The sequence below is a fragment of the Enoplosus armatus genome, chromosome 18 (assembly GCF_043641665.1).
Source record: "Enoplosus armatus isolate fEnoArm2 chromosome 18, fEnoArm2.hap1, whole genome shotgun sequence".
Classification (NCBI taxonomy): domain Eukaryota; kingdom Metazoa; phylum Chordata; class Actinopteri; order Centrarchiformes; family Enoplosidae; genus Enoplosus; species Enoplosus armatus.
In genome coordinates this window covers 12218194-12242408 of record NC_092197.1, presented here as the reverse complement: position 1 = coordinate 12242408, position 24215 = coordinate 12218194, and the positions used below count along the sequence as shown (strand labels likewise).

Here is a 24215-nt window from a genome sequence, read left to right as displayed (position 1 = left end):
TTAAGCTTTTTAACAAGGACAAATGCAAATGAAATGCAAAGTGTCTTAGAGACTTGACAATTAATCGATTTGAAAAAAAAAAATCGACAATCACAAACAAAAGTAACATTAGTTGCAGTCCCAATCTGTAACTAATGATGCATGCATGTGTGGGCATGTACACATACATGAGTGAATGTTCTGTGTGTGTGTGTGTGTGTGTGTGTGTGTGTGTGTGTGTGTGTGTGTGTGTGTGTGTGTGTGTGTGTGTGTGTGTGCATGAGAGAGAAAGCGAGTGCCAGCAAGTGTGTTCATTGCCATTCTCAGCTGCTCTCTGCAAATCACCCAGAGACGCTCAAACAGCCCTGGGTCTTCTCTTAAAGGAAAATGATGCATTAAAAACTCCACAGAGGTCCAGGGCCTTCTGTAACTCAAACACACTTCACCCAGTGGGATTTATTAGAAATTAGAACAGAGAGCAACACTGGCACAGGAAGCTGGAAAACCTAAAAGAAATACAATCTACTGGAAAAACAGACTTACTGGAGTAGGGCAGGATGATATGATAAAACTATTTTCTGACATTGATGTATACGGCACTGAACTGTGCTCTGCTGTTTTGCATTACATGAGGCCAAAACAAAAACTTCAATAACTACAGCTAGTTTTTTTTATTACAGCTTCCTCTGAATCATTCATCTGGACAACAGGAATTTGTGTAACTATAACAAATAAAATGAACACTCCCGCTAACATCAGGGTCATCCCAATGTCTGAGAAGGTGCTACACTTCCAGATTGGAGCCATTGCGTATCATCTCAAAGCAGACGGCGTTAATTTTGTACCAAACAATGGGCATTAAAAGCACGAGAGCAACAACTCCCCCGTGCTGCAACTACTATTTGTTTCAACTGGGAAAACTGAGCCTTTAAAGCTGCGGCCGCCTGTGATCCAATAGCCTCCGCGCTCTCTGAGGTCAAGTAAGGTCAAAGATGGGGAGAGCAAACAATTGCCAGCCTCCTGCTCCAAATCCCTTCACTATGCCACACTCCCTCTCAGCTGTGTCGTTCCCAGCATATGTGAGCGTGGTGTGTGCGTGGATCCACAGGCATGTGTGATTTCTTCAGCGAGAGACTAGCGGAGAGACTTCAGAGGGCTGATTCTCTCTCTCTCTCACACACACACACACACACACACACACACACACTGTTCAGCCCTCTGTGTCAGTTCTGAAGGTTTGCTTGTACAACTAACAGACACTTGACTTCATTCATCTTAAAACTCCACATCTGAATTTGTGAATGAATGCAGCAGTGAGCAAGAGGAGACAGTGAGAAGTGAGAGAGCAAGATAAGAAAAAAAATGGAGAGGAGAGGAGAATACTCAATCAGTGGTGAGCAAAGTGGATGCAATACATAAACTGTGCTAATGGGCGACGCACTAAACCTCGGTTCAATGTGAAATTACACCTTTATGTTCACAGTTATCAAGAGCGCTTTCACACTTTGTGATCATCTATAGATCATTTCTCTTCATTTAAAAAGGAGTGTTGACCCTTTTCAGCATTCATATCTCCATTCAAGTCCAGGAACAATCAGCCTGCCATCACTGTTTAACGTCCCTGTGAGGAACTGGTTGCTATTATTTGGCATGTTTCTCCCAAAGCAGAATCTGATTCAGTGAGCCAAACAAAGGAGGATTCAGCAGAATATAGGCTGTGATTGCAGCAATGTAGAACAGCGTTGAACATTTATGAGTTTCTGTAGAAAGAAATGTAAATATTCGCCAAAGCAATTACTTTAAACTCCACTGCTCAAATGTTGAGAGAGAAGAAGGAGATAATTATAACACTGAGTTGAAGGGCACTCTCATCTCTGACCTGCAGGTATTCTTCAGAATAATCTCTCTCCTCCACCAACCTCTGTTTAAAGTGTGTAGACCATCGGTTTATGCTCTTATGTTATTCTGTTTTAAAGCTTTCCTCTATCATGTCAAGAGAGAGCGAGCAGATGATCACATGAAGCTGAAAAACCACATGAGCTGGAAACCTCTGTGATCCTGGCCTGCAGCTAAAAGTCATGATGTGAGGAGACCATCTCGATTTTGCATTTTCTCTTGTTTGAATGGGAAGCACATTATGCGCTTGAGTTTGCTGAGCCACAGAGCGCCTGAAGACACATTTCTACTTCTTATGCCATCACCTCTTTGCTCTCAGGTCTAACAACTGATCTCATCTAGAGCTGAGCTTTCAATGTGTACAATTAAACTTGCAAACAAGTTGTCATTGTTTGATATGAGGCTCGATGATGCATACGTCAACACATCTGTTAATCCACATTTTTATCTCTTTAGGAATCAAAGCACTCTTTCTACCTTTTAGAGTAAGCTGCCAAATAGTGACCCACAGCTGAAGGACCACTTAACTCCCAGTGTTTCCTCCAACCTCCTGGGCCAAGATGAAGAATAAGAGAGAGCCGGAGCACAATGTATCAGAAGGACAAAGCACTGCTGAAGAAAGAGAGAGTAGTGGACTCTTAAGTGTGCTGTTAAAGCTAACTCAACACTTCCTGTAGCTGTTTCACAGTAAAAGCCCTGAAGCGAAGGCGATTTAAGCCTTCTGTTTGGCTTTTACTGAAGCTGCTGAAAATATTGAGGCACAGCATAATCACTGTAGGTAGTGGTTAGTTACTGCAGCTTTTAAATGATGTTAGATGTTACATCTAAATTTGGACATTTTTACTGCCGTTTTCGTGACAGATTAGTTTTACAGAAGTCAGCTGGTTAGGCTTTATTGCAATCTGGGCCTCAAGCCTCCAACACATATAATCAAGGTAGTGAACACTTTCTCGTGAGGTTTCTGACTAACTCCTGATCCCATTCCTACCATGTACCATGACGGCTATCCAGGAAAAACCCAGAGGGAGTTGCAGAGAAAGAGACTGCATTAGCTGACTGGCATCAGCTGTCCTCACTAGAAACCAGCAGCACTGGTCATTTGGTTAAACACTTCAGGTGGGTTCAGGCAGAGCACTGAACTCACGCTTGTATTAGCTGACTGGCATCAGCGGTTTCATTCATGCCTCACAATCACTGGCATCTGACTACTAATTCATATTCAGTTAGAACCCGACACTTCTCTTTATTACTCTGCTAAAACGTTAATGCCAAAACAGTTTGCTGCCACAGCTCCTTCCTCCACCTGAACCTCCTCCTCATGTGATATACTGTATTATATTTGTTGATTTAATAACATTGAAGTATGTGTTTATTAAGGGGGGATAAGAGTCCTCGTTGATGCTCAAAGAGCAGAGCCTTTTCCACCAAATCTAACAGCTTAACCATTTGCTGTAAATCAATTCCTTGACTTTAGTGTCTTTGACTGAACCCGTGTCTATGTTTTCTTGACAAGCAGCCTCTTGAGAATGACAGTTTGCTGTCCGAAGCAAAGGCAGGAGCAGCAGGATGTTATTACAGCGCCGCAAAACCTGTCAGGGAGGAGGTCGAGGTGGATGGTTGGGCGTAAAAAGGATCTGATTCTTGACTTTGGTGGCTGTGGTTCACATCCCATCTCCTACAAACAGATGCAGACATGTTGGTTTCTTTAAACCAGGACACCAATCTTTCCCTCACAACCTTAACCACAGAGGTGGCAGATTAGGAAACACTCTTATGAATTGTTTTTGTTACAGCTGAGAACCTCTCTTTGATTTTGGTGTCAAAACAAACTTGTGTAAAAGTAGTTCTAAAGAATTTCTGATCGATTACGCCGGCTTAAACGAATCCTTCTCTTCAGCTAATACCCAAACTATAACGGCTTAACATGTCCACTATAAAAAAATAAACTAGAATATAAGATTTGATGATTTGATGCTTGGTATAATCCAGACATTACAACTCAAAGAGGAGCTTAGAACAGAGAAACGTGAATGAAGAACAAATTCACAGTATGGTGTGGGGCAAGCACGCACACAGACACATACAAACACACACACACGCCGGCTTGTTCCTCATTACTGCCAAAAACATCACAGTGCTTTAATGAGGATATGGACAACGCAATTTAAGCACACACACACACACACACACACACACACAGCTGCCCTTCACACTATGAGCCTGAGGGTGTGACAGGCAGGCACGCCAAAAGAGGATTTGTGGTGAAAAGCTTTAGGGAGGAGGGCGAGAGGGAGAGAGAGATAGGATGAGTGGAGAAGAGGGGATTACATGGTGAATATTTCAATACTAAAACATACCAATTGGCTTGGGCTCCCTTTTTGGCTTGGACAGGGAGTTACACACACATACACACACATATAAAGGCATAGCAGGGCCATATCTTCTACAGCTAGCTTAGCACTGATTAGACAGAGTGGGGTGATGGGTAAAGCTAATACAAACCACCCCCCCGGGGATCTGACTGACAAGCTGATTGCTGGTTAACCTGCTGTGACTGACTGCGTAGACGAAAACCAACCAGGCTCTCCTTATCAATTTAAGACTGTGTCATCATTGGGAAGAGCATCTAAAACATCAGACATCACTGAAAGTAGATCCAACAATCTAACTTTCAAGAGGCGATGATGTACGAAACAGTCTTTTGTGACTGTAAAACTAATAACATCAAAGTACAGACTGTGAACTGTGTGGAGAAATATATTATATAGATGAGGTACCATGGAAAAGGACATATCGCCAGCGGTTCAATTTCTGTTATTACACTGTGACCTGCTCTTGGGAATAGAGATAAAGCGAAGACGAGACATACAGATGGGACATCAATGCAATAAAGCTGGCCAGTTTAATATGTATGATCTATTTGTTGCAGGATTTCTTAAAAAAAAAAAAATCCTCCTGCTGCATGAAATAAATGAGAGATCTTGTACACACTGCGGCTCAATATTTTCAGCTTTTTATTTAAAAAAATGTGTGAATATTCAATAATGTTAATATTCAATAATTAAGAATTGGATTAATATCACAAAAATCCAAGTAAAAATCTGATTTTAGCAGTGTAATTTGCAATGTCAACACCCTGTATTTTTACTTCCTTAGATGGACTCTGGTGCATAATCAGCAGCTCATTTGCATTTACTCCCATTTGTCTCGTCACGTTCTATAACCAGAGGATCCTCTGAGCTTTGCTCGTCACAGGGGTCCTTCATTTACTGTAAACTAAGGTGATCAGGGTGTTCCTGCAGCAGGAAACAGCAACTTTTGGGTGCACATGGACAAAGAATCAAGGTGAAAATCTAATCTACTCCTTAAAAAATCTTGGTATTTTTCAGTATAAATCACAGTGAACAAGAACAATTATCCTTGTATGCCACATAAAAGTACTAAAAGAAGAGCTACTGGAAACTACTTTTTCTCATATTGTATTGAAAGGTGTGTGTGTCCAAAAATATCATCAGATACTTGGTTAACAGTGTAAGTGACTGGATGGCAGAGAGGTGCCATGTTGCCAGGTTGGAGGTCGACAGCAACGTCCCAGATACAGTCGGGCTGCAGAAACGCTAAAGGACAGAGGGACCGGCTGCTGGCTGGCATGACGGCTGCCACATGCTGTTCGGGTCAGCAGGGACCGAGGCTACAGTCGAGTGGCAGAGAGAGAGGGAGGAGGAAGGAGAGGGAGAGTGGCTCGCAGTACAAAAGGATTAACTTCAAAAACAATCTAAGAGTGTGTGTGTGTGTGTGTGGGGGGGGGTATTTCTGTGTATTTGTGTGTCCCTGCATCAGTCTATGTACTTTATGTGTGTGTGTCTTTTTTCTGGGGGCTCATGGGGGGTTTTACCACTGCAGGAGTCCAGCAGACAGTTACATTGTCCCAGTTACGGAGATGTGCTGGAAGCACTGGGTATAATGCAGACACAATGGTTAAGCTGCATGTCTTTATGTGTGTGTGTGTGTGTGTGTGTGCGAGCGTGAGTCCATAGTTAGCATACTGCAGTCTAGACCAGGGGATCAAGTGTAATCTCTCTCCACTGATAGAGCTGATGAGCTGAGGTCACACACACCACTGTCGCTAGATCAACATCATCTCGCCATGTCACTTGTGTAACAATGCAGTTATTAATTCATTCACAAATGAATTTGTTCTGTACTATTTGACCCTTTTTAGCTGCAGTTATGATTTTAAAACTGAAGTATCAACATTACAACTGTATCTGTGTTTATTTTGAGTTTAAAAAAAGAGGAAATATAATGGTTGACATTTTCTGTAGTGGAGGCAGTTTTCCCTGCTGTGGTTACCGACCACTCATGAACACTCGTGAAGCAACAGCCTGTATGAACAGGACAATCTGCAGTCATTAGTGGCGTACTGACAGCAAAGAGATACACTGAGTAATCACTCTCACAGCAGTCTGATAAACACATCATATTTTCAAATGTTTATTTTAGTTTTTATGGAAAATGTCTATTGTCTAAATGTCTATTGTTAGACACCAGCCAGATGTTAACCCCTGGCTTCATCAGTAAGTATCTGGGACACATCTTTACCTTCTTATCTTATCAGAGACAGATGACAAATCATTAAGGGTTAATGTTGAGCGGTAAATGTAACAAAACAATGTACTGACAATGTAGTTACCATCTAGAAATAAGCAAAAAAACTAAAAACCATACACAAACTACCAATTAATTCTCATCAAAATGTATCACAGTTCATATGAGATGAGAGTGGTGGTGAAACATTGATAAGAGGATCGAGATCAACATCACTGGTTCCCCTGAGGGTTCACAGTTTCACACATCAGCCAGGCGGAGAGAGTAATCCTTATATTTTCAGATAAAAGAAAACAAAATCACCACTAGCAGGTTTCCAAGAGAAAAGTAAACATTATAACGAATGGTTATCCCCCTGGAGGAAAAGAAAAAGCATCAACATGACATTGAATGTGCAGAACAAGTAATGATTAAAGCATCACTTCTGTGTTTGGGTTACGTGACACACAGTATCGCACTTCACAGGCTATGTTTAATTAGAAAAGATTGGGGAATCAATATTAGTCCACAGACAAAAATCGCACTGTTAGTAAACAAAACCAAGTTGCAGGGAATTAAGTAATTTTTTTAAAGAAAAGCTCCCACTTAACGCTAACCATTCAGTGACTGCTAATTAATTTACCAACCCCCCCCCCCCCCCCGCTCACACACACACCCCTACCACAACCACCACTACACAGGAACCCCATGGCAGATTCAATTAAAATGACTTCATTACTCTGAGCTTTGAAACACTTCGCTCTAAACAAAAGCAGATACCTCCGAAACTCTCTCTCTCTCTCTCTCTCTCTCTCTCTATCTCTGACAATCGCTTGTTTTTAGAACTACAAAACAACCAAAGTAATCCAGCATGAAGACACTGACTGTCTCAGCTAGTTGTCACACTGACAAAATGTCCCGCTGCCAGGGACAAGGCGGGACACGCCAACACCTAACATCAGGATTACTGCCCTGAAACGTAGTTCAACACACACACACAAACACAACTCTGCGGCTTTGACGTTTAAAGTAAAGCCATAATTACAACAACACAGTCGGCTACTAACAACGTGGCAGGGAGAAGACAAGAGAGGAGAGTCCAGCACAGTTTCATAACCCCAGGCAATAACATCTTTTGGTTCCTCACAGTCTATGATTTCACATTATCTCATCTATTAATCAATTCCCTTTATGTATTCTCTCCTTTTGGCACTACTGTCATGTGAAATCCTTGCAACTCTCACTCTGAAGAGTCTCATGTTTGGTAATATTACAAACCAAAGCCTGGCAGAAAAGGAAAAAACAGAAAAGCCCTGTGATCCCGCTAAAACAAACTTGATTTTGTTTGTCTCTGAAAGGTTGACATTTTGAAAACACAAGCTTTTTGCCAAAGAGCATCAAATATGAAGCGTAACAGACACAGACACACACTGTATACACATACAAAATATCATGTAGGTGTCACTTAGTCCCAGGAATAAGGTCAAGATATTAGGTTTCAAGCATGATGCCAAAATTAGACCAAAGTAAAACTGATACTGAATGCTTCGCTCTGCTGTACTCTTCACATACTTTCTCTCCCTCTCATACACAAATCACAAACACCTATTCCCTTTCTCTTTTTCTCCTACACACATACAAAACTCCCAAACCCCTCTCCTCCTTCACCGTTTCCCTCCATCTCTCTCCATGCGGTGATTTCACACAATCCCATCTGACACCCAAGTACTGTACAGCATCTATGATATCATCAGTCTGCCAGCTAGCAGACATTACCGGCTGCCGGGACAGGAGAGCAGCCAACAGTGAGCGCACCTCCCACGAATACACACAAGCACAAACACACACACATACACACACACACGTGCATAGACAAATGCGCCAAATATAAGGAAACTTGGATAGTATATGAAATCAGAGCACACATATGCCTGGTAATGACATATCATGTACTGAAAGCACTTTGTTACACACCAGAAAGCACTGGCTCTGTTTCTGTACCACAACACATGCAAACAAACAGAAAACACACACATAGATGCTCACTCACCTGCACCTGCATGAAAGATCCCCGGTAGAAGCAGCATGCTGCAGCCGACAGGGCACTCCACAGACTACACCTCTCTGTCATGGTGGGAACACACCTTCGATCTGCTACCTTTCCTCACACCTTTCGCCTCCTTCCTTTCTCCTTTTCCTCTACTTTACCTCTCCTTCTTCTTCTCTTCCCCGTCCCCTGTCCTCTTCTTTCTCTCTACCCCACCCAGGGTGTCCGATCTAAACCTCAGCCCCTGGGCTAAGCCTGTCCCACCCCTGCCTGCCTGCCTGCCTGCCTGCCTGCCTGGCTAACAGCCCTTCAACATAGTGCCACCACTACAAAACCAGGCTACAAGCTAAACAGCTAACACCACAGCTACAGCTTGCAAGCAGCTGCTGGTAACCACATCAGCTAAGAGCTACGAGCGAGTCGCTAACAGCTGGTACTGATAACAGCTAGTGATATTACAGCTCCTGACATCTCCGCTGCCTCTGCCCTGCACCGGCTTCTGTCGCTTCTGCTCTCGCTGCTCTCCCTCTCACTGCACTTGCTGCACTTCACGCGGCTGCTAGGGATTACCTCATTGCTTGCTGATGAAAGGAGTGTGGGTGGGGGGAGGGCGGACCAGAGGGAGAGAGGGAGGGTGGGTGGGAGGGATGGATGGAGGGAGGGAAGGTGGTAGGCGGAGGGGTGGGGGTGAATGCTAGCAGGCACAAGCAGACAGAAGTGCTGTCGAATTGCAGGCAGAAACCCCACCCACCCTCCTGACGACCCCCGCTTCAATGCTGAGACAATGCTGACACGGGGTGGGGGGTGGTGGGGGGGGGAGTAAAACAAGGAGAAAGTAAGAAAGATGGGAGGAGGGAGAGAAAAGATAATTAAAAGATGAGGTGATGAATGAAGAAGATGAGGGTAGAAGGAGAGAAAGGAGGAGGAGTGCAGCCTCCCAAAGGAATCTAGGCTTTATTTTGCCATGAAAGGAACCCAACAGGGGTGCTACCCACCACCACCATGCACACACACACACACATGCTTGAATGCAAATTTACACCTTTTCTTCCACCTACATGTCGACACACACACACACACACACACTACTATACATTACTAGAGATAGCAGGAGCTACAGAGCTTTTGGTTCCTGTGGTGAAATAATGTTGATAGAAATGTTATCCTTCTGTGTGTGTGTGTGTGTGTGTGTGTGTGTGTGTGTGTGTGTGTGTGTGCAGCAGAATATAATGATGTGTCTCTCTAAAAAGCCATGCAGACTGCAGCTAGACAGCTCATTATAAGCTGAAACACACAGGCAGGTGCTTCAAGGATAACACGGTGTGATTTTCACCGGCCCATTTCACGTACACGCACACACACACACACACACACACAAACACAAAAACACATGCACACATACCGGCAGGGAGATGTCAGGAGGGGTGGGGCTCTGTCTCCAGAGGCCTGAGTGAGTGACATCATTGAGGACGCTTCACCATGGCAACACTGCGAGAGCCTTGACAGCATCCAAAATTCTGACACTGCATTTAGTTGGGTCTGCACCACTGCAGGGACGCATCACGTAAGAGAGAAAGAGAGAAATAGGCAACATGCTCCTTGTTTTCCTCTTTCTCTCCTTTTCATACTTCGTCTTTGAGGTCATCTCACGAACACACAAACACACATGCAGCATCAGATGATGCCAGTAATCACTTCGCTAATCTGCCTCTTGAATGCATGCTAGTGGGTCAGAGAAAGGGCCCGACAGATAAGGAGCTACAAGACACAGGATGGATTCATTAACTGCAGCGTCTCCTCTTAATGTAATCTCAAACCATCCAGCGCTGGATTAGACAGATTACACAGTGGGGACACAAATAATCTCATAAGAGGGGCCCTGTGCTCTCCTTCCCTCAATCCTCTGTAATACCATGCCAAAACAATCACAACATACAGCGCGATACATCTGGCCGCTGCGCCACACACACGCAACCCCAAGATGCATGCTGTGGGAAAAACGCATGTGACAATATGATGGATGCAGAGTTTAAAACATAGATGGTCCGCTACAGCTACGAGTTTAGCATTAAAATTGGCAATGTTAGGGGTGTAATTCGTACTCTGATCGCTCATAATGAAAATGTATTGCACTGTGAGGTGCATTAGCTAAAAGGCATTCCACCAAACTAGACCTACAACATGTACTTTTTATAGTACGTATTTTGATTTGCACATGTGGAAGAATCCTGCTAAGAGGAGTGCATCCTCTCATTGTTTTGAAGCCAAATACACTCTGGGTGCTCTGGCTTGTGTTTCCACATGTCACTCTGCATCCTCAGATGAATTAAGTTAAGTCAAACAGATATCAAATGGCTGCTGCGGGGAGCTGTGACATTAAAGCAAAGCAACAGATTCACCCCAACTGAGTCACACCATGTTCTCTGACAATAGTTGATACAGAGAAAAATATATTGTGCTCTGCACTATGATGTAACACTCAAGGGCAGACAGTCTGGTGCAACAGCAACTTGCTCTTTTTATTTGCTTTCCTCCAGCAACTAAGAAGAACTACGTCTTGAATTGGGGCTGACAAGTAACTGAATGTATTGAAAATAAAAAAATACCAATATAAGAATCTCTTACAGACCTAAAAATAGTCGATTTACGATCTTTAATTGTCTGAACACCAAATAGTCCACAGTCCAGATTTTATGGTCATACAGTAATTTATCAATAAGTAACTGTTATTGTTACATATTTCATGATGGAGATAAATGTGGCAATTGATCGTAATGCACCGTGAAGGAGGTACTGTATCATAAAGCCCCAGCCTTCACTGCTCCATCTCATTTGAAGATGTTTTAATGTAATAGACTGAACTCTCCACAGACACATGGTTGAAAGAAAAATGGCTGTAACTTCATCCCATTTTGCACCTTTGGGAAGACTAAAGAGGGTCTCCTTCTTACTTTAGTGTCTTGTACACTTCATTACCCTGAATCGTCTTTCTTCTTGTTCTTTTTCTTTCCTTGCCTGATCCTTACTTTGTTTCCACTACTGCTTCACTTTAAACCATTTCATCTATCTTCTTTTAATTCTCTACATTCCCTCAAGTGCCTCTGTCCAAAAACGTGTATACACGTACGTGTTCCTCCATCTTCTTCAGCTCTTTTTCTCTATTACTCTTACCGTGATCCTATCCTTTCTCTTTCTAGCATTCCCGTATCCCTCAACTACCTCTCTCTATGCTCTATCGAATCCAACCTTTCTCCAACCCTTCTTATCACCGTGCTCCTCCCCATCTCATCTCTCCCTCCTCCTTATCCCGACCTCTCATCACTAGCCTGTCTTCCCCTCCCTTCTCTCCTCTGTCCTTCCTTTCTCCTCCATGGCCATCCCTCCACCTTCCCCTCCTTCCAGACCTCTATCTCTACATCTCCTCTCCTGCTTGGAGGCGGTCTTCAGTTAAATATTAATTAGCGAGCCCCATCCCGCAGGCTGATAGGGAGCACAATGGAGAATCCCTGCATGTGCCTGCAAGCATCCCACTAATGAAAGGAGAGTGTGTGTGTGTGTGTGTGTGTGTGTGTGTGTGTGTGTGTGTGTGTGTGTGCGAGAAAGAGACAGACACACAGAGATAGTGAGTGTGAGAGGGAAAGAGAGTACAATGTGTGTACGTGCATGTGTCTGAGAGTTGAAAAGAGAGGAAGATTATAAGTACACATATCTTTATGTGTGTCCATACGTGCACACGTGCGTGTCTAAAAACAAAGGCTGGGCTCCGTTGGGGGTTCAGAGGGTACAGCTAATGATCTGTGTGTGTGTGTGTGTGTGTGTGTGTGTGTGTGTGTGTGTCTGATTGTCATCAGTGTGTTTTCACAGGGTGGACCCCATTCACCGACTGGTTAATCTGTATCAAACCAGCAGATATGTGTTTCAAAGCCCGTTTGAAACATCAGCCTGCAATAATGATGCAGCGAGAGAGAGAAAGAGGCCTGCTGGAGACGCTGCGACTTTGTCCGCACAGACGTGTGGAAAAATGTTCATTTAGGTGTGAAATAGTGCAATTAAAAATCAGCTGTCCTGCTTTAATCGCATTAAGATGACTTAGCCTTACACAAATGTGTTGCTGTAGCAACTAGACACATCTTTAGTGTGAATAAAGTGGTGTGTAATACTGTCTTAGAAAGATCAATGTGTCATTATTCTCTGCCTCGTGTGCTGCTGAGTGGCACGAGCATGCTGACTTTGAAGAGGGCGGGCAAAATAATAGAAACACCGGAGATTTGAGAGTCTTTTTTTTCTGAGACTCGGCTATTTTTGAGGTTGCATTTTGTGAAGCAAATATCCAATAATGTGTCTTTCAGTCAGTGTTGCTGATGGTGTGCTTGTGACCACTGGGCCTCTTTGCTAGTGCAGTATTTTGCATGCAGTATTAGGATTTCTGAGACTTTTCTCTTTACCGCATCACATATTTTTTCAGCGTTTTATGACTGCAGCACCAGGAGCTCAGGCAGCGACCACTGAACAGTGAATCATCATTACAATGGCAGTCATTTTAAGTTGAAAACCAATTAGCAAAGTGTGCTTGCTGAAAGTCAGCATTTTTAGGGATGCCAATGTTGGTTGGTCAGTCCACCACTTTGGTCCAGAGTGAATAAATGTGGCACAGTTAACCAGTGGATGAATCCCTCTGACTTTGGTGATCGTCTTTCTATAGCGCCATCAGCGAGTGAAAGTCTATCTAGTTCAACATCTCAACATCTACTACAGTAACATCGATTGTTACAGACATTCTTGGTCCCCTGAGGATGAAGCCTACTGACTTTGATAGTCTCCTGACTTTTCCCCAAGGCCACCATGAGGTTGGCGTGCAAATTAGCAAATGTTAGCATGCTAACACACTAAACTAAGATGGCAAACATGGTAAAACATTACCTGCTGGCATTGTCATTATTAGCTTGAATCACTGGTGCGTCAGCTACAAACGCTGAAAAAACCCTAACCCTAAGTGTAGCGATGGAAAACTCCATGTCCTGAGAGTCAAATCTAAGTCAAATTTTGCAGACGACTCTGTGCCATAAGAAGATATAGAGCATGTCTGGGCCCTTTTCTCTTTGGTGACCTAAATAAACTGATTTATACAATAATCCAAGATGAGTAAACAGTGTATGTGCTGTACTGTATGTGTGTGCAGACATGCGTCTGAGTCTTTGTCAGTCAGTCTGCACGGTGAAGGCACAGTAACTGAAGTTTACAGTTTACACCCCCTCTCATTTACAGAGGCGCCACATTAATTCAATCTACTGTAATAGTCACACACACATGCACCCACAGGGCACTGCCTTCATTTAATCAGGCGGCACACAGACACATGCAGATTTTGGAAATTCAAACCATTCACATAATCAAACATGCAGCAACGCATAGATACACAGCTGAGCCCCTTCACACACACACACACACACACACACACACACACACTTTTTTTAGAGCACCAGCATGCGTCTAGTGCCAGACATATGTTAATAAACCTCATATGAACCAACCCCCACCCGCCCCTCCCATCAAAGTAGCACCAAACCACTAAATAGGACAGGAGACAAAGCAGGGCTGGGCTGCAGGCAAAAACAAGCACACACAATCACAGAGCAAGTAGCCACACACGAACACGTCATACACACTATTTGAAAACAAGCTCACACTTAGACTGAACAAACCAACCCCAACCATTTTAAAACTGCTTTTTTACGTCTTTCACTAAAAGTCACAAAAACAAAAACAGTAGCTATTGCTTGACCAGCAGTGCGTCCACATGAAAAATGAATGATGATGGATATTTTATGATAAAGCCTAAAAGATGAATAACGGGTCCTGAATGCTTCGGGGGCTTTTCTTACTGATTGCTCATTTTCTTTGAGCATATTCAGATCAGATCGGTTTGTCTGTCTCTCTTGCTGTCGAACTTTGTCTCATTTTCATTTCATGTATGTGTGATTCTGTGTGTGAGTAAATAAATGTGAACATGTGACAAACCGGGGGAGAGTCACTGGCCTGGTCTTTCTTGTTATAACAGGGAACACTGAGGCCGGCTCCTGATTTAAACATCAGCTGTCATAAATGTTTCAGAGAAATGGAGGGAGATAGAGGGAGTGCTGGCAGCTTTCAGGGAAGTGGGTGGGACGGGTGGGTGGTGGCGGGAGGGGTTGTTGTGGAGGGTGAGAGCGAGAAAAGGAAAGAAGAAACACATTTGGGTGACAAAACGATTTTGAAAAAAGTAGGTGAGTCGGGGTTTAAAGCAGAAAACAGTGCTTCTCTTCTTGCTTTTTAAAATCTGAATGACGTGCTTGTTGTTTGTTCATCCAATATTACTTGCCTGAAAATTAATGTTAAAAGAACGCTCACATGTCAAGCTTATTTAAAATTGAAGGACTAGGGAATCAAAAGAAGTCAGGTGACGTCTTGTGCTAGCATGAGAGTAGTGTTAATGGCCCCGCCTCTCCAATGTCCACCAAGTAAGCACTTATAGCAATAATTATCACATAAGAAAAGTCTTTATTTGACAATGTTGCTACATTTTAGTCAGTAATCAGTAATTGTAGGACTCTGTTGGAACTTATCACTGTCAAATTGATTGACAGGCCATAACACACCTCCCACAGTGTTTTACGGCAAAGGCGGGTCACCTCGCCTGAAATAAAGACCACATCACTAACATCATAAAGAATTATACACTTTAATAAGATAAAACATTAACCTTCAGGGAAAACAGTTGTTTAGGCCTTCATCTACTCAGCAAATGAGTAGACGAGACGAGATGTGTCATACCACTGCTGCACTGACAGCTCAATGTAACTTTTAAATATTTTCTGATGCTATTAAAGCTTTGTTTACATCAGTTATGTTTATAAACACAGCAGTAAAACAAGTTGATATTCTCAAATATGATGCTGATTTTCCAATGCTGCTGCTGTTCTGCCTCCAACATCAAAATCCTAACAAGGGAAGCAGTGTGGTGGGATTTAACGATAGTCAATTTGTTGTGGTCAGAGGAAGTTGGATATATTTGTTTTACAAAAGGAGTGCAGGTCAGGGTCATAGGAGAAGGCTTTTACCACCCGCCTGTGATGTATAATCAATAGAAAAACAGTTCCCAAGAGCTCACCAGTTCACTTCAGTCTTTCCTTCCCTCTCTCTTCCTCTTTGAGCTTCACTTTTGTGCTCTAACTTCCCACTTTTTCTCTCAGTTTAAAGTCCAATATCTGTATCAATGTGTGATGCATGAATCCATACCATCCATCTCCAAGGTCATGAAAACAGCTTCCCATGCTCTCTGATCTTTAAAAGGAGTTCACAACAACTCCAGTGTATGGCCCCACCTGCTGGCTGCAGCACAGACTGCCTGCGAGCTGCACAGTGCTGACATTAGCACTGCTTCACTCCAAATTCAATTAGCTAAATGGCAGACTGAATTAGGCCAAATGCAGAGCGATCCTGCTGAAATGAGCATAACTGGTGAAGACTAGGGGCTAATAGTCAGCCACAATTACATCTGAGCGCTCACAATAAAAAAAAAAAAATCTAATTCAATAATGTGCGAGAGAGGAGGAAATTCAAACCGAGTTGCTCGTGCAGGTGGAAAACTACATCTCATATCTACTGGCATCTCAGGCATTACATGTGTGTGTCAGTGACAGAAAAAGAAAGTAAAAAACTGAAATTATTATGGCAGGAAAATGCTGAAAAGTTGCTGTTTTTGTCTGATTCTGTCTGTCCATTATCTACACACAACCTAACCTAAGTGTTCTCACATAAATCATCAATACTGTAAATGCATTGACATTTTGTATAAACAGAACAAAAAGCGCTGGTTTTAAAAATCTACCAGAGTAAAAGTTAAATATAGTTTCAATACTAAAATTCATGGAGTTACTTTTTTAGAGCACATTAATCCGTACAATCATACCACATAATCAAGGACAGACACAGAGGACAGGACAAGACCACACACACCTGGACATGGCAGACTTACCTGGACATATTCCGCTTGGCTCTGTGCTGGCTCCATGTGGCTGAAGAAGAAGAAAAAAAGAGATGAAAGAGGGGAAATGTTAGGCAATGTAATAACAGGAAAAAGGCTGTCAACCTCTGTCGAAACTGTGTGTACATACTGACACACGTGCACACGCTGGCTCTTTTGTGTTTGATCTGGTCTTGTAACAGGTGCAGTGCATGTTCCCACAGACAAAAGAAGCACGCCTGTATTCCCACGACTAACCTCTGCAGTCGAGCTTCGTGGAAAGAAATATAGACAGATAACAAACCCCACTGAGCATCTATGGTTGCTGAATATGAAGCTGGCCTCTCAAATCTCTCGGGCACCATAAGTCACACTTTTACACTCATGATGGATCCGGATCATGTGTCAAAAACCACCGCTGTGCTGCAGTGTTGGGAGCCATACTGTGGGTAGCCGCTTTGTGATACGGAGCGAGTGTGAGCTAAAGGGGCAATTACCCTCCCAGACACGTTTAAGATCAATCAGCGCAGCTCCCAATTGCATGATGGGTCTCATAGGGCCCCGAGTAAAGCCTTGTTACACATGACCACAGAGAGGCCAGATCAAAGGGTCCCATCATGGCAGCGGCCTCGGGAATGTTAATAGGTCCCACGGCAGAGGAGCTTTACATTCCCCTCCCAAGCTGCTCCTGTGTCGAACTTTAAAAAACATGGTTGTGCAAATGTTAAGTATTTGCCGCCATCATTTGCACTGATAACGTCAGCGTTTCTCCAGAAGAGAATGTGACTGAGCTGTGAATACAAAAACATACCGATCATACATGAGGCTTTGAAAACAAACATAGCACACCAGACTTAAGATAGGAAGAAGGCCATCAAGCATTATTGTAGAGCTCAAGTCCATGTCAAGAAACACTCATTGACATGCCGTGTTTATGTTCTCAAATCATAGAAAATGGTTGAAGCTATTCTTTCAAGTCAACTTTGGACTGATATTAATAAATACTTCAGATTAAAAAAACAACTTCTCCACTTAATCTTATATAAAAGCCCTTGTAGTTGTTTGATTACTGCAGCCAAGTGGCTTGAGGCACATGAAGCTGTTGAACTTATGTCCATATATTATACTCTATGCATTTGATGTGATGCTTGTTTTTCCTTATCTCACTCCAGGATGTGCAGACAGAGGCATCATACTGTATGTTGTACAAACTGTAAAGCCCTCTGAGAGAAACTTTATTGATTCTAGGCTACATCATCAAAATTGACTTGAAACTGGCTTTGACTATGGCTGCAATTCATGAGTATTTTCATTATCAATTAATCTGCAGATTCTTGATTAATCAATTAATTGTTTTGTCTATAAAATGTAAAAAAAAAAAAAAATAAATAGTGAAAATGTCCAACACAATGTAACAGAGTCCAAGGTGACGTATTGAAAGGACTTGTTTTATCAGACCAACAGTTCACAACCAAACAACATTCAGTTTTATGTCATATATGACAACGAAAAGCATCACATCTACACATTTTACACAGCAAATGTTTACCACGATTAATCCATTAAGACTCCTGTTGAATCCATCTAGTTCAACAGGAGTTAACATGGAGGGCATTCCCTTTCAAATGAGTGCCCAACAAAGGGGTTAACATGCTTTGCTCCATGAGGGACACTGAGGCAAAATAACAAAACCCATAATTATGCCAGTCAGAAACACCATGACAGCATTTCATTTCAGAGCCCAATGTTAGCAGCCACCAAAGGCACCAGCAACTCAGTCTGAGAATAAACTGAAATTGGTTTTCCAGAGGAGCAGGCAAGCTCAGGCAAAGAAGTGAGGAGCTGCTCTTTGGACAGAATAAGAATAGGAGAGGAAACGGACAGTCAGGCTGAGAGGTGGACCGAGCTGTCATTTAGGGCTGAGCAGACTGAGAGGAGAGAGGGGGCCCTTTGATGTGCCCACACTGAACCTGCACTACACCGTACTGCCATATTTCCCACGGTCCCTGGCCTGAACTAATGGGCTGATGCTGCACGCTCGCACATGCGCGCCCGCCCGTGCATGCCAGCGCAACTGCAGCCTGCACACACGCACGCGGTGCGAGTCCCACTGTAACACGATACAAGCACTCTGCTATCATGCATGGAGTATTGGAGGCAGTGAGACCTTGGCATGTCATGGGAAAGCAGCGAGAAAATGCAATCTGCTGGGCTGAGAGGAGGAGGAGGAGGAGGAGGAGGAGCAGGACCTCTCAGGAGTTACATTACTTTTCCCCCTCAAACTCTTCCATAAAGTTCTGACTCTGCTGATGAATCAACTACAACGTTATGAAACGCGCACAATGAGCACACAGAAGGCTCGTCTGTGTCGGTCTCCTGAGTGTCGGAAACAGATCGATGCACAATAAGAAAACATCACGCCAACAGTGCGGCAGCTCTCCAGCAGCAGCTGATCAATAAAAGGAATCAATGTTACCTGCTGCCTTTAAAAGGTGAAGTAATGAATCCTGTTATCTTCTCACCTCACACCCATCGCCTGAGACAAGTCCCGTCCACAGAAAAGTCAGTACGAACTGTGGAGTGTGGACTGGCCAACTTCTTCCCCAGCAGGTCCACGCGCAGTTAAAGCCGTGGTGCGCCCCCTGGCGTCGAGTATGCGCATTAAACGCATTAACCCACCGTACCTTCACTCTCTCTCTGTCTATATATCCTGGAATAAAACCAAGCCCTTCATTTTGCTGTGTGGTTATTTTATTAAACACATTACTTTAGGAAAAAGGAACATGTAAACACAAAACTGACATAATGTGGGCTCAGATTTTGACCTCTGGTGGAAGAAGTGCAAGTAAAAGCCTTCATTCAAAATTCCTCTGTGACACATGTATGATTATAAAGGTCAATATTAGATTGCTAATACTGATGCATCAATGTGTAAGCAGCATTTTACGGTTGTAGCTGGTCGAGGTGGAGCTAGTTTTAACTACTTTCCAACCTAGGGGTTGGGCCCCCCATAGTGTCACAAGATACCTTTGAGGAATCGTAAGATAATTTATGGGGTTAGAAAAAAAATAGTTTTGTAAAATATTGGATCATTTGACCTCGTAGCACCTCATACAGTTAAGAAGACATGTAAAGAGTAAAGAGGGGAAATCATTCTTTGGTGGAACTGCTAACAATTTATAGAAATGTGACATGGAGCCCCCCAGCTAGAAGCAGCTTTTTTGTAAGGGGTCACAAGTCAAAAAGGTTGGAAACCACTGGTTTAATCTTTAACAATATGTTGTATTTTATAAACTGATCATATGTTTTCTAAATGTAAACTCTTATAATCTTAAATGTTAAAGTAACATAAAATGGAAAAACTGCACTTGAGTAAAGTACTTGAGTAAATGTACTTAGTCTCTTTCCAGCACTGACTTTGACAAAGGAAGGACAAAATCAGGAAGTAAAGCAGGAGCCACCTTAAGACCTTTATCATGTCAGATGATACTGTGCTTTAGTTGTGCATACATGCACATTTTCAGTACTACCACAAACCAGTTGGCAGTGGACAAAGACTGGAGCTTTCAGGGGCCTCTGGACCAGTGAAAAAAACTGTAGTTCATAGATTCATATCATTCAGTCATTATCTGCTGTGTGCATACCAAAATAAAAAAAAGGAGGGAAAATGAACTGTTCACGTCAAAGACAATTTAACACATTTTGAAAGAAAAAAGAATCACCTGTAAATGCTTTCAGAGTTTTGGTTTCCTTTGTCTGCTCCGTCTGTCAGCTCTCTGCTCTCTGCCTCCTCCTTTGGTTCAGACACCGGCCCAGACTCTAACCCATCGTCCTCACAAGTCCGGGTCTCACCAGGGCTGAGTGGAGGTGATGAAGTCTCTTCAGGGTCCAAGTCTGCGCCTGCCTGGGTAGTGCCTTGCTGGTCACAAGCCTCTGGTTGGAGTGCAGCACTTGAGCCACCAGATGGCGACACATTGTCATAGGCAGCTATTGGTCCAGAGATGGTGTTTTGGGTGTGTGTGACATCGGTTTCACCTATAGGTTCAGGCTGGGTGTTGGGATCAGTGAGAGAGTCTTTGCCGAGCCCAGTGTCAGCTTTAACTTCAGCTTCGTACCCAGTCACTTTGGATGAGGTGGCTGTGAGTCTCGGGGGCCCACGGTCTTGGAACCCTGCAGGTCTCTGGCTTTGACTTCTGTTGATGCTGCTCTTGTCTTTACTCTTCTTACTGCTGTTGGGGCCTCCTAGAGAAGAGGGGGACATCAGAAGTAAACATCAAAGCAGACAAAGACAGGGAGAGGCGTCACTTCACTGTTGGTCGTAACTTCTGCTGCTTTACCTTTATTACTCTTATCCCTCCTCTTCATCAGTAGCCGTGGCAGCGTACCCATGTGTGTATAGTTCTCACTGGAGCGAACATAGCTGGCGGTGCGAGGACGCATGGCGCCCATGTCGTCCACCGTTGTCTCAACAACTGGAGCCAGGTTCGCCATGGTGACAGTGACGCTGTCAGTGCCATCTCCAGGTACAAACCCCGCTCCTGCTCCAGACTTCGACGGAGAGGACTTGGAGTCTGATTTCTCAGTGGAGCGGCGAAAAGAGAGATTGGTGAGGCTACCGAACCACTTGAAACCTTCAGGGGGGGAAAGTTAAGAGGAAGAAATTCTCATTATGTGGCAACAAAATGATGGACCATGTGTTTTCCCACCAGTCTGTTTGTCTGTTGTTTCTGTACTACCAACGCATCCTCATGCAACCTCTCAGTTGGATTTTTGTTTTCAGGCATTGATGGCCATTTTTTTTCAGCTCATTGTTTTTGGTTTTACGACTCACAAATTCTGCTCTCATTCACATCTAACCCTGACCCCTGACCTCACCACCTGCCCAGCACCAAGCAGCAGACAAAGTTAGCTACTAGCCGTTGAACATATTTGAGCATCTTGTAAGCTGAGAACGTATTTTTCTCAGTAGTTGGCGAAGACTAAAAAAATATTGGACAGAAACACGACTTAATACGTTTATAAGGTAAGTTTATATGTGTCAGATGTTGTGTTTTCAGCTTGTTCTGCTGAATCCAAGTGGCAAAAAAAAATCATTGACTGCAGCTTTGATAAACAAGTCCCTCTGTTCCTGCCCAGCTGTTGCAGCAAAATGCCATTTTGCAGAGCTAGTGTGTGTGTGTGTGTGTGTGTGTGTGTGGGTGTGAGTGGGTGTGAGTTTATGGTCCTGCTTGGTTGCCTCTGTGTTTCAATACCGGGTAGGCATGCAAGTGTTTTGCTATTTCACAAAACGTATACCGTATATAATTAAAATCATATAGCGTATATAAATGAAATATAATAAACACTGGGTAACTTACATGACTCAGAACAAAACAGGTCTTGCAAGTTGATTTTTGCATGTCATCATTATTATCAAAATGTTGCAAAACTTACATGGCAGTATCTGACAGTCTGGTTAACCTAACTGCTCACACCCCGGCTGACTATATGTGTAAACACATGAACAAAGTGCAGCTGCTCCACACAAACACACATACACACACACACACACACCGTACTCACTCAGTTTCCGTCTGCTCATGTTGTGGCTACAATGTTGGTACAAGAACAGCTGCAGCTGGGTGACAGATGGATCTTCTGAGAGGAGATGCAGTAAAGCAGAGAAGGAGAGCCAGAAAGAGAGGATCACTTCTAGCTGAGGAGGAGAAACCTCAAACTACAGTTCCTCTCTGCGGGTGAAATGCTGCACACAGTTTGATTGGGTGTGAGAGAGACAAAACTGAGAGATGAGAGGCAGCGACAGGGGCAGGGCACACCGTGACACTTCCTGTGTAAGGCTGAGACGACCAATGGTAAGAGGAAATGAAAAGATGATATGAGATGACAAGGTCTGAGAGGGTGAGACAGAAATATGAATATATGAAACATGTGAGGGGTGGATAGGATAGATAGAGTGGCGATGGAAAATAAGAGAGGTGTAAAGTGTTCAAAACAGAAGAGCTGATTGGTGACTTTGGTGACATTGACATAAAAAGCTGGCTGTAAACTCATCTAGATATAATAATAACTCACCTTTGATATCACTGATTATTCACTTCAAGCAAGGAGTCCTTTAATCTTCCCAATGCAGTTTATATACACAGTTAATGTTTGATTAGGGTAGAGACTATTAATCTCTCATAATGCTGCTTAAGAAGAAATGAGTGAGGACTCCCTGATTCAATTAAACGAATAAACGAAAGAATATTGATGTAGTATTTGGGACATGTTGTTATTTGTCAGTTCAATGCAGGACCTCCTGCAACACACCCAGAATTTCGGTTCCAGTTCAGTTTTCTTGTTCTTTTACTTCAGGCAGCACTGATGTGTATGTCACATGCTTTTTGCACAGGGTGTACGTATCGCAATTACAGCTATTCGGGTGATTCTCATACATTTCTGATGGAAGATTGGTGTATAAGAGCTGGTGCGTCATTTGGCATTATCAAGTTGGAACTTGGCATCTATTATGTTTGAACAAATTACACTCAAAACGACTCAAGAAAATTCAACATAAATCGAACAATCTCCCATCTTTTAAACCCCTTAAAATCCCACTGATGGATCCGTCATTACAAACTCATTGTTCAAACCCACAGAACTTTATTTTTAATTCTAGTGGAAACCCCAAGGTTTCCAAAGATACCAAATATTTCATGCTGAATTTGTGGTACGTGTTTAAAGGTTAGGAGTCTTGGGTTTGAATATTTCTGTCAGTGAAACATTATATATAATTACAGACAGTGTGGAATGAGATGATCTGTGTCTTGGAAACTTTTTTTGTTCCTTTCTTTCTATTTGTTTATTGCAGCATTTCTCATTCATTTAAGCATGATGAAGGAACAATCTCCACAAATGCAAAATACAATATATCATTTTTATTTTTCAGTTTGTTTATTTCTTTAAAAAATGCATGGTACAGTAAACTTTAATGTGGTTTGTTGTTTCAAATGTCCGGTCAGGGAGATAAGCTAAGATGCTGATACGGTAACACACAGATGATAGTAATATAGTGTAAATTGGTCATGTAATGTTTAGCATGACTCATATGTCTTCACAGGTTTTCACTTCCTGTTGACTTTTAAGTGTGCGGCTTCTGCAAAGACGCCTTTCGTCTTCCTGTGAAAACTGTACCACACCAGTAAGTCTAGTTAAGAAGCTGTGAGCTGTGAAGGCACAGAACAGTAAAGTACATTACAAAGCATCTCAAACACTCAAACAGTCTGTTTATCAAAGACAATATCAGTCACTGAAACTGGGGGTAATATTATAATTTTAACCAATTTATCGTCTTGCAACCTCAAAGAGCAACAAGGGTTTGTAGTTTATTTTCTTCCATTTTCTATCCAAAGATGCCCTGAATACAATATTTCAGACATAAACACTAAAAGACTAAAGACAAAAAAAAAATAATGCATACATGCATTAAAACGTTTCAGCATCCCAGTCACTGTGGTCAGTTTATTCAGAAACAGTTAGACAGAGATCCTTCCCTATCATCTGCTAACCGTCCTCTGGATGGCATCAAAGGTCCCTGAAAAAACAGAACTACAACCACACCTACTTCCTTCTACGCCATATGTGCTTCACTGCAGATAACTGTAGAGACATGCGTGTTTAATCTAGACAATTGCTGGTAAATTGACCCTGCAAGAGTCATTAAGG

General features: G+C 42.8%; 1 protein-coding gene across 1 annotated transcript in view; it reads right to left on the bottom strand.

Moving 5' to 3' along the window:
- The window catches only part of sh2d3ca (SH2 domain containing 3Ca), a 50948-nt gene extending 28848 nt beyond the window's left edge, over positions 1–22100 (bottom strand). Inside the window, exons 1-4 of the mRNA XM_070924354.1 lie at positions 22074–22100; positions 20836–21142; positions 20234–20755; positions 16524–16563 (exon numbers count right to left, since the gene is read on the bottom strand). Of these exons, the coding sequence (XP_070780455.1) occupies positions 16524–16563; positions 20234–20755; positions 20836–21142; positions 22074–22092 (888 nt within the window). The 5' untranslated portion in view covers positions 22093–22100. The remainder of the gene's footprint in view (positions 1–16523; positions 16564–20233; positions 20756–20835; positions 21143–22073) is intronic.
- Positions 22101–24215: the final 2115 nt, after the last annotated feature.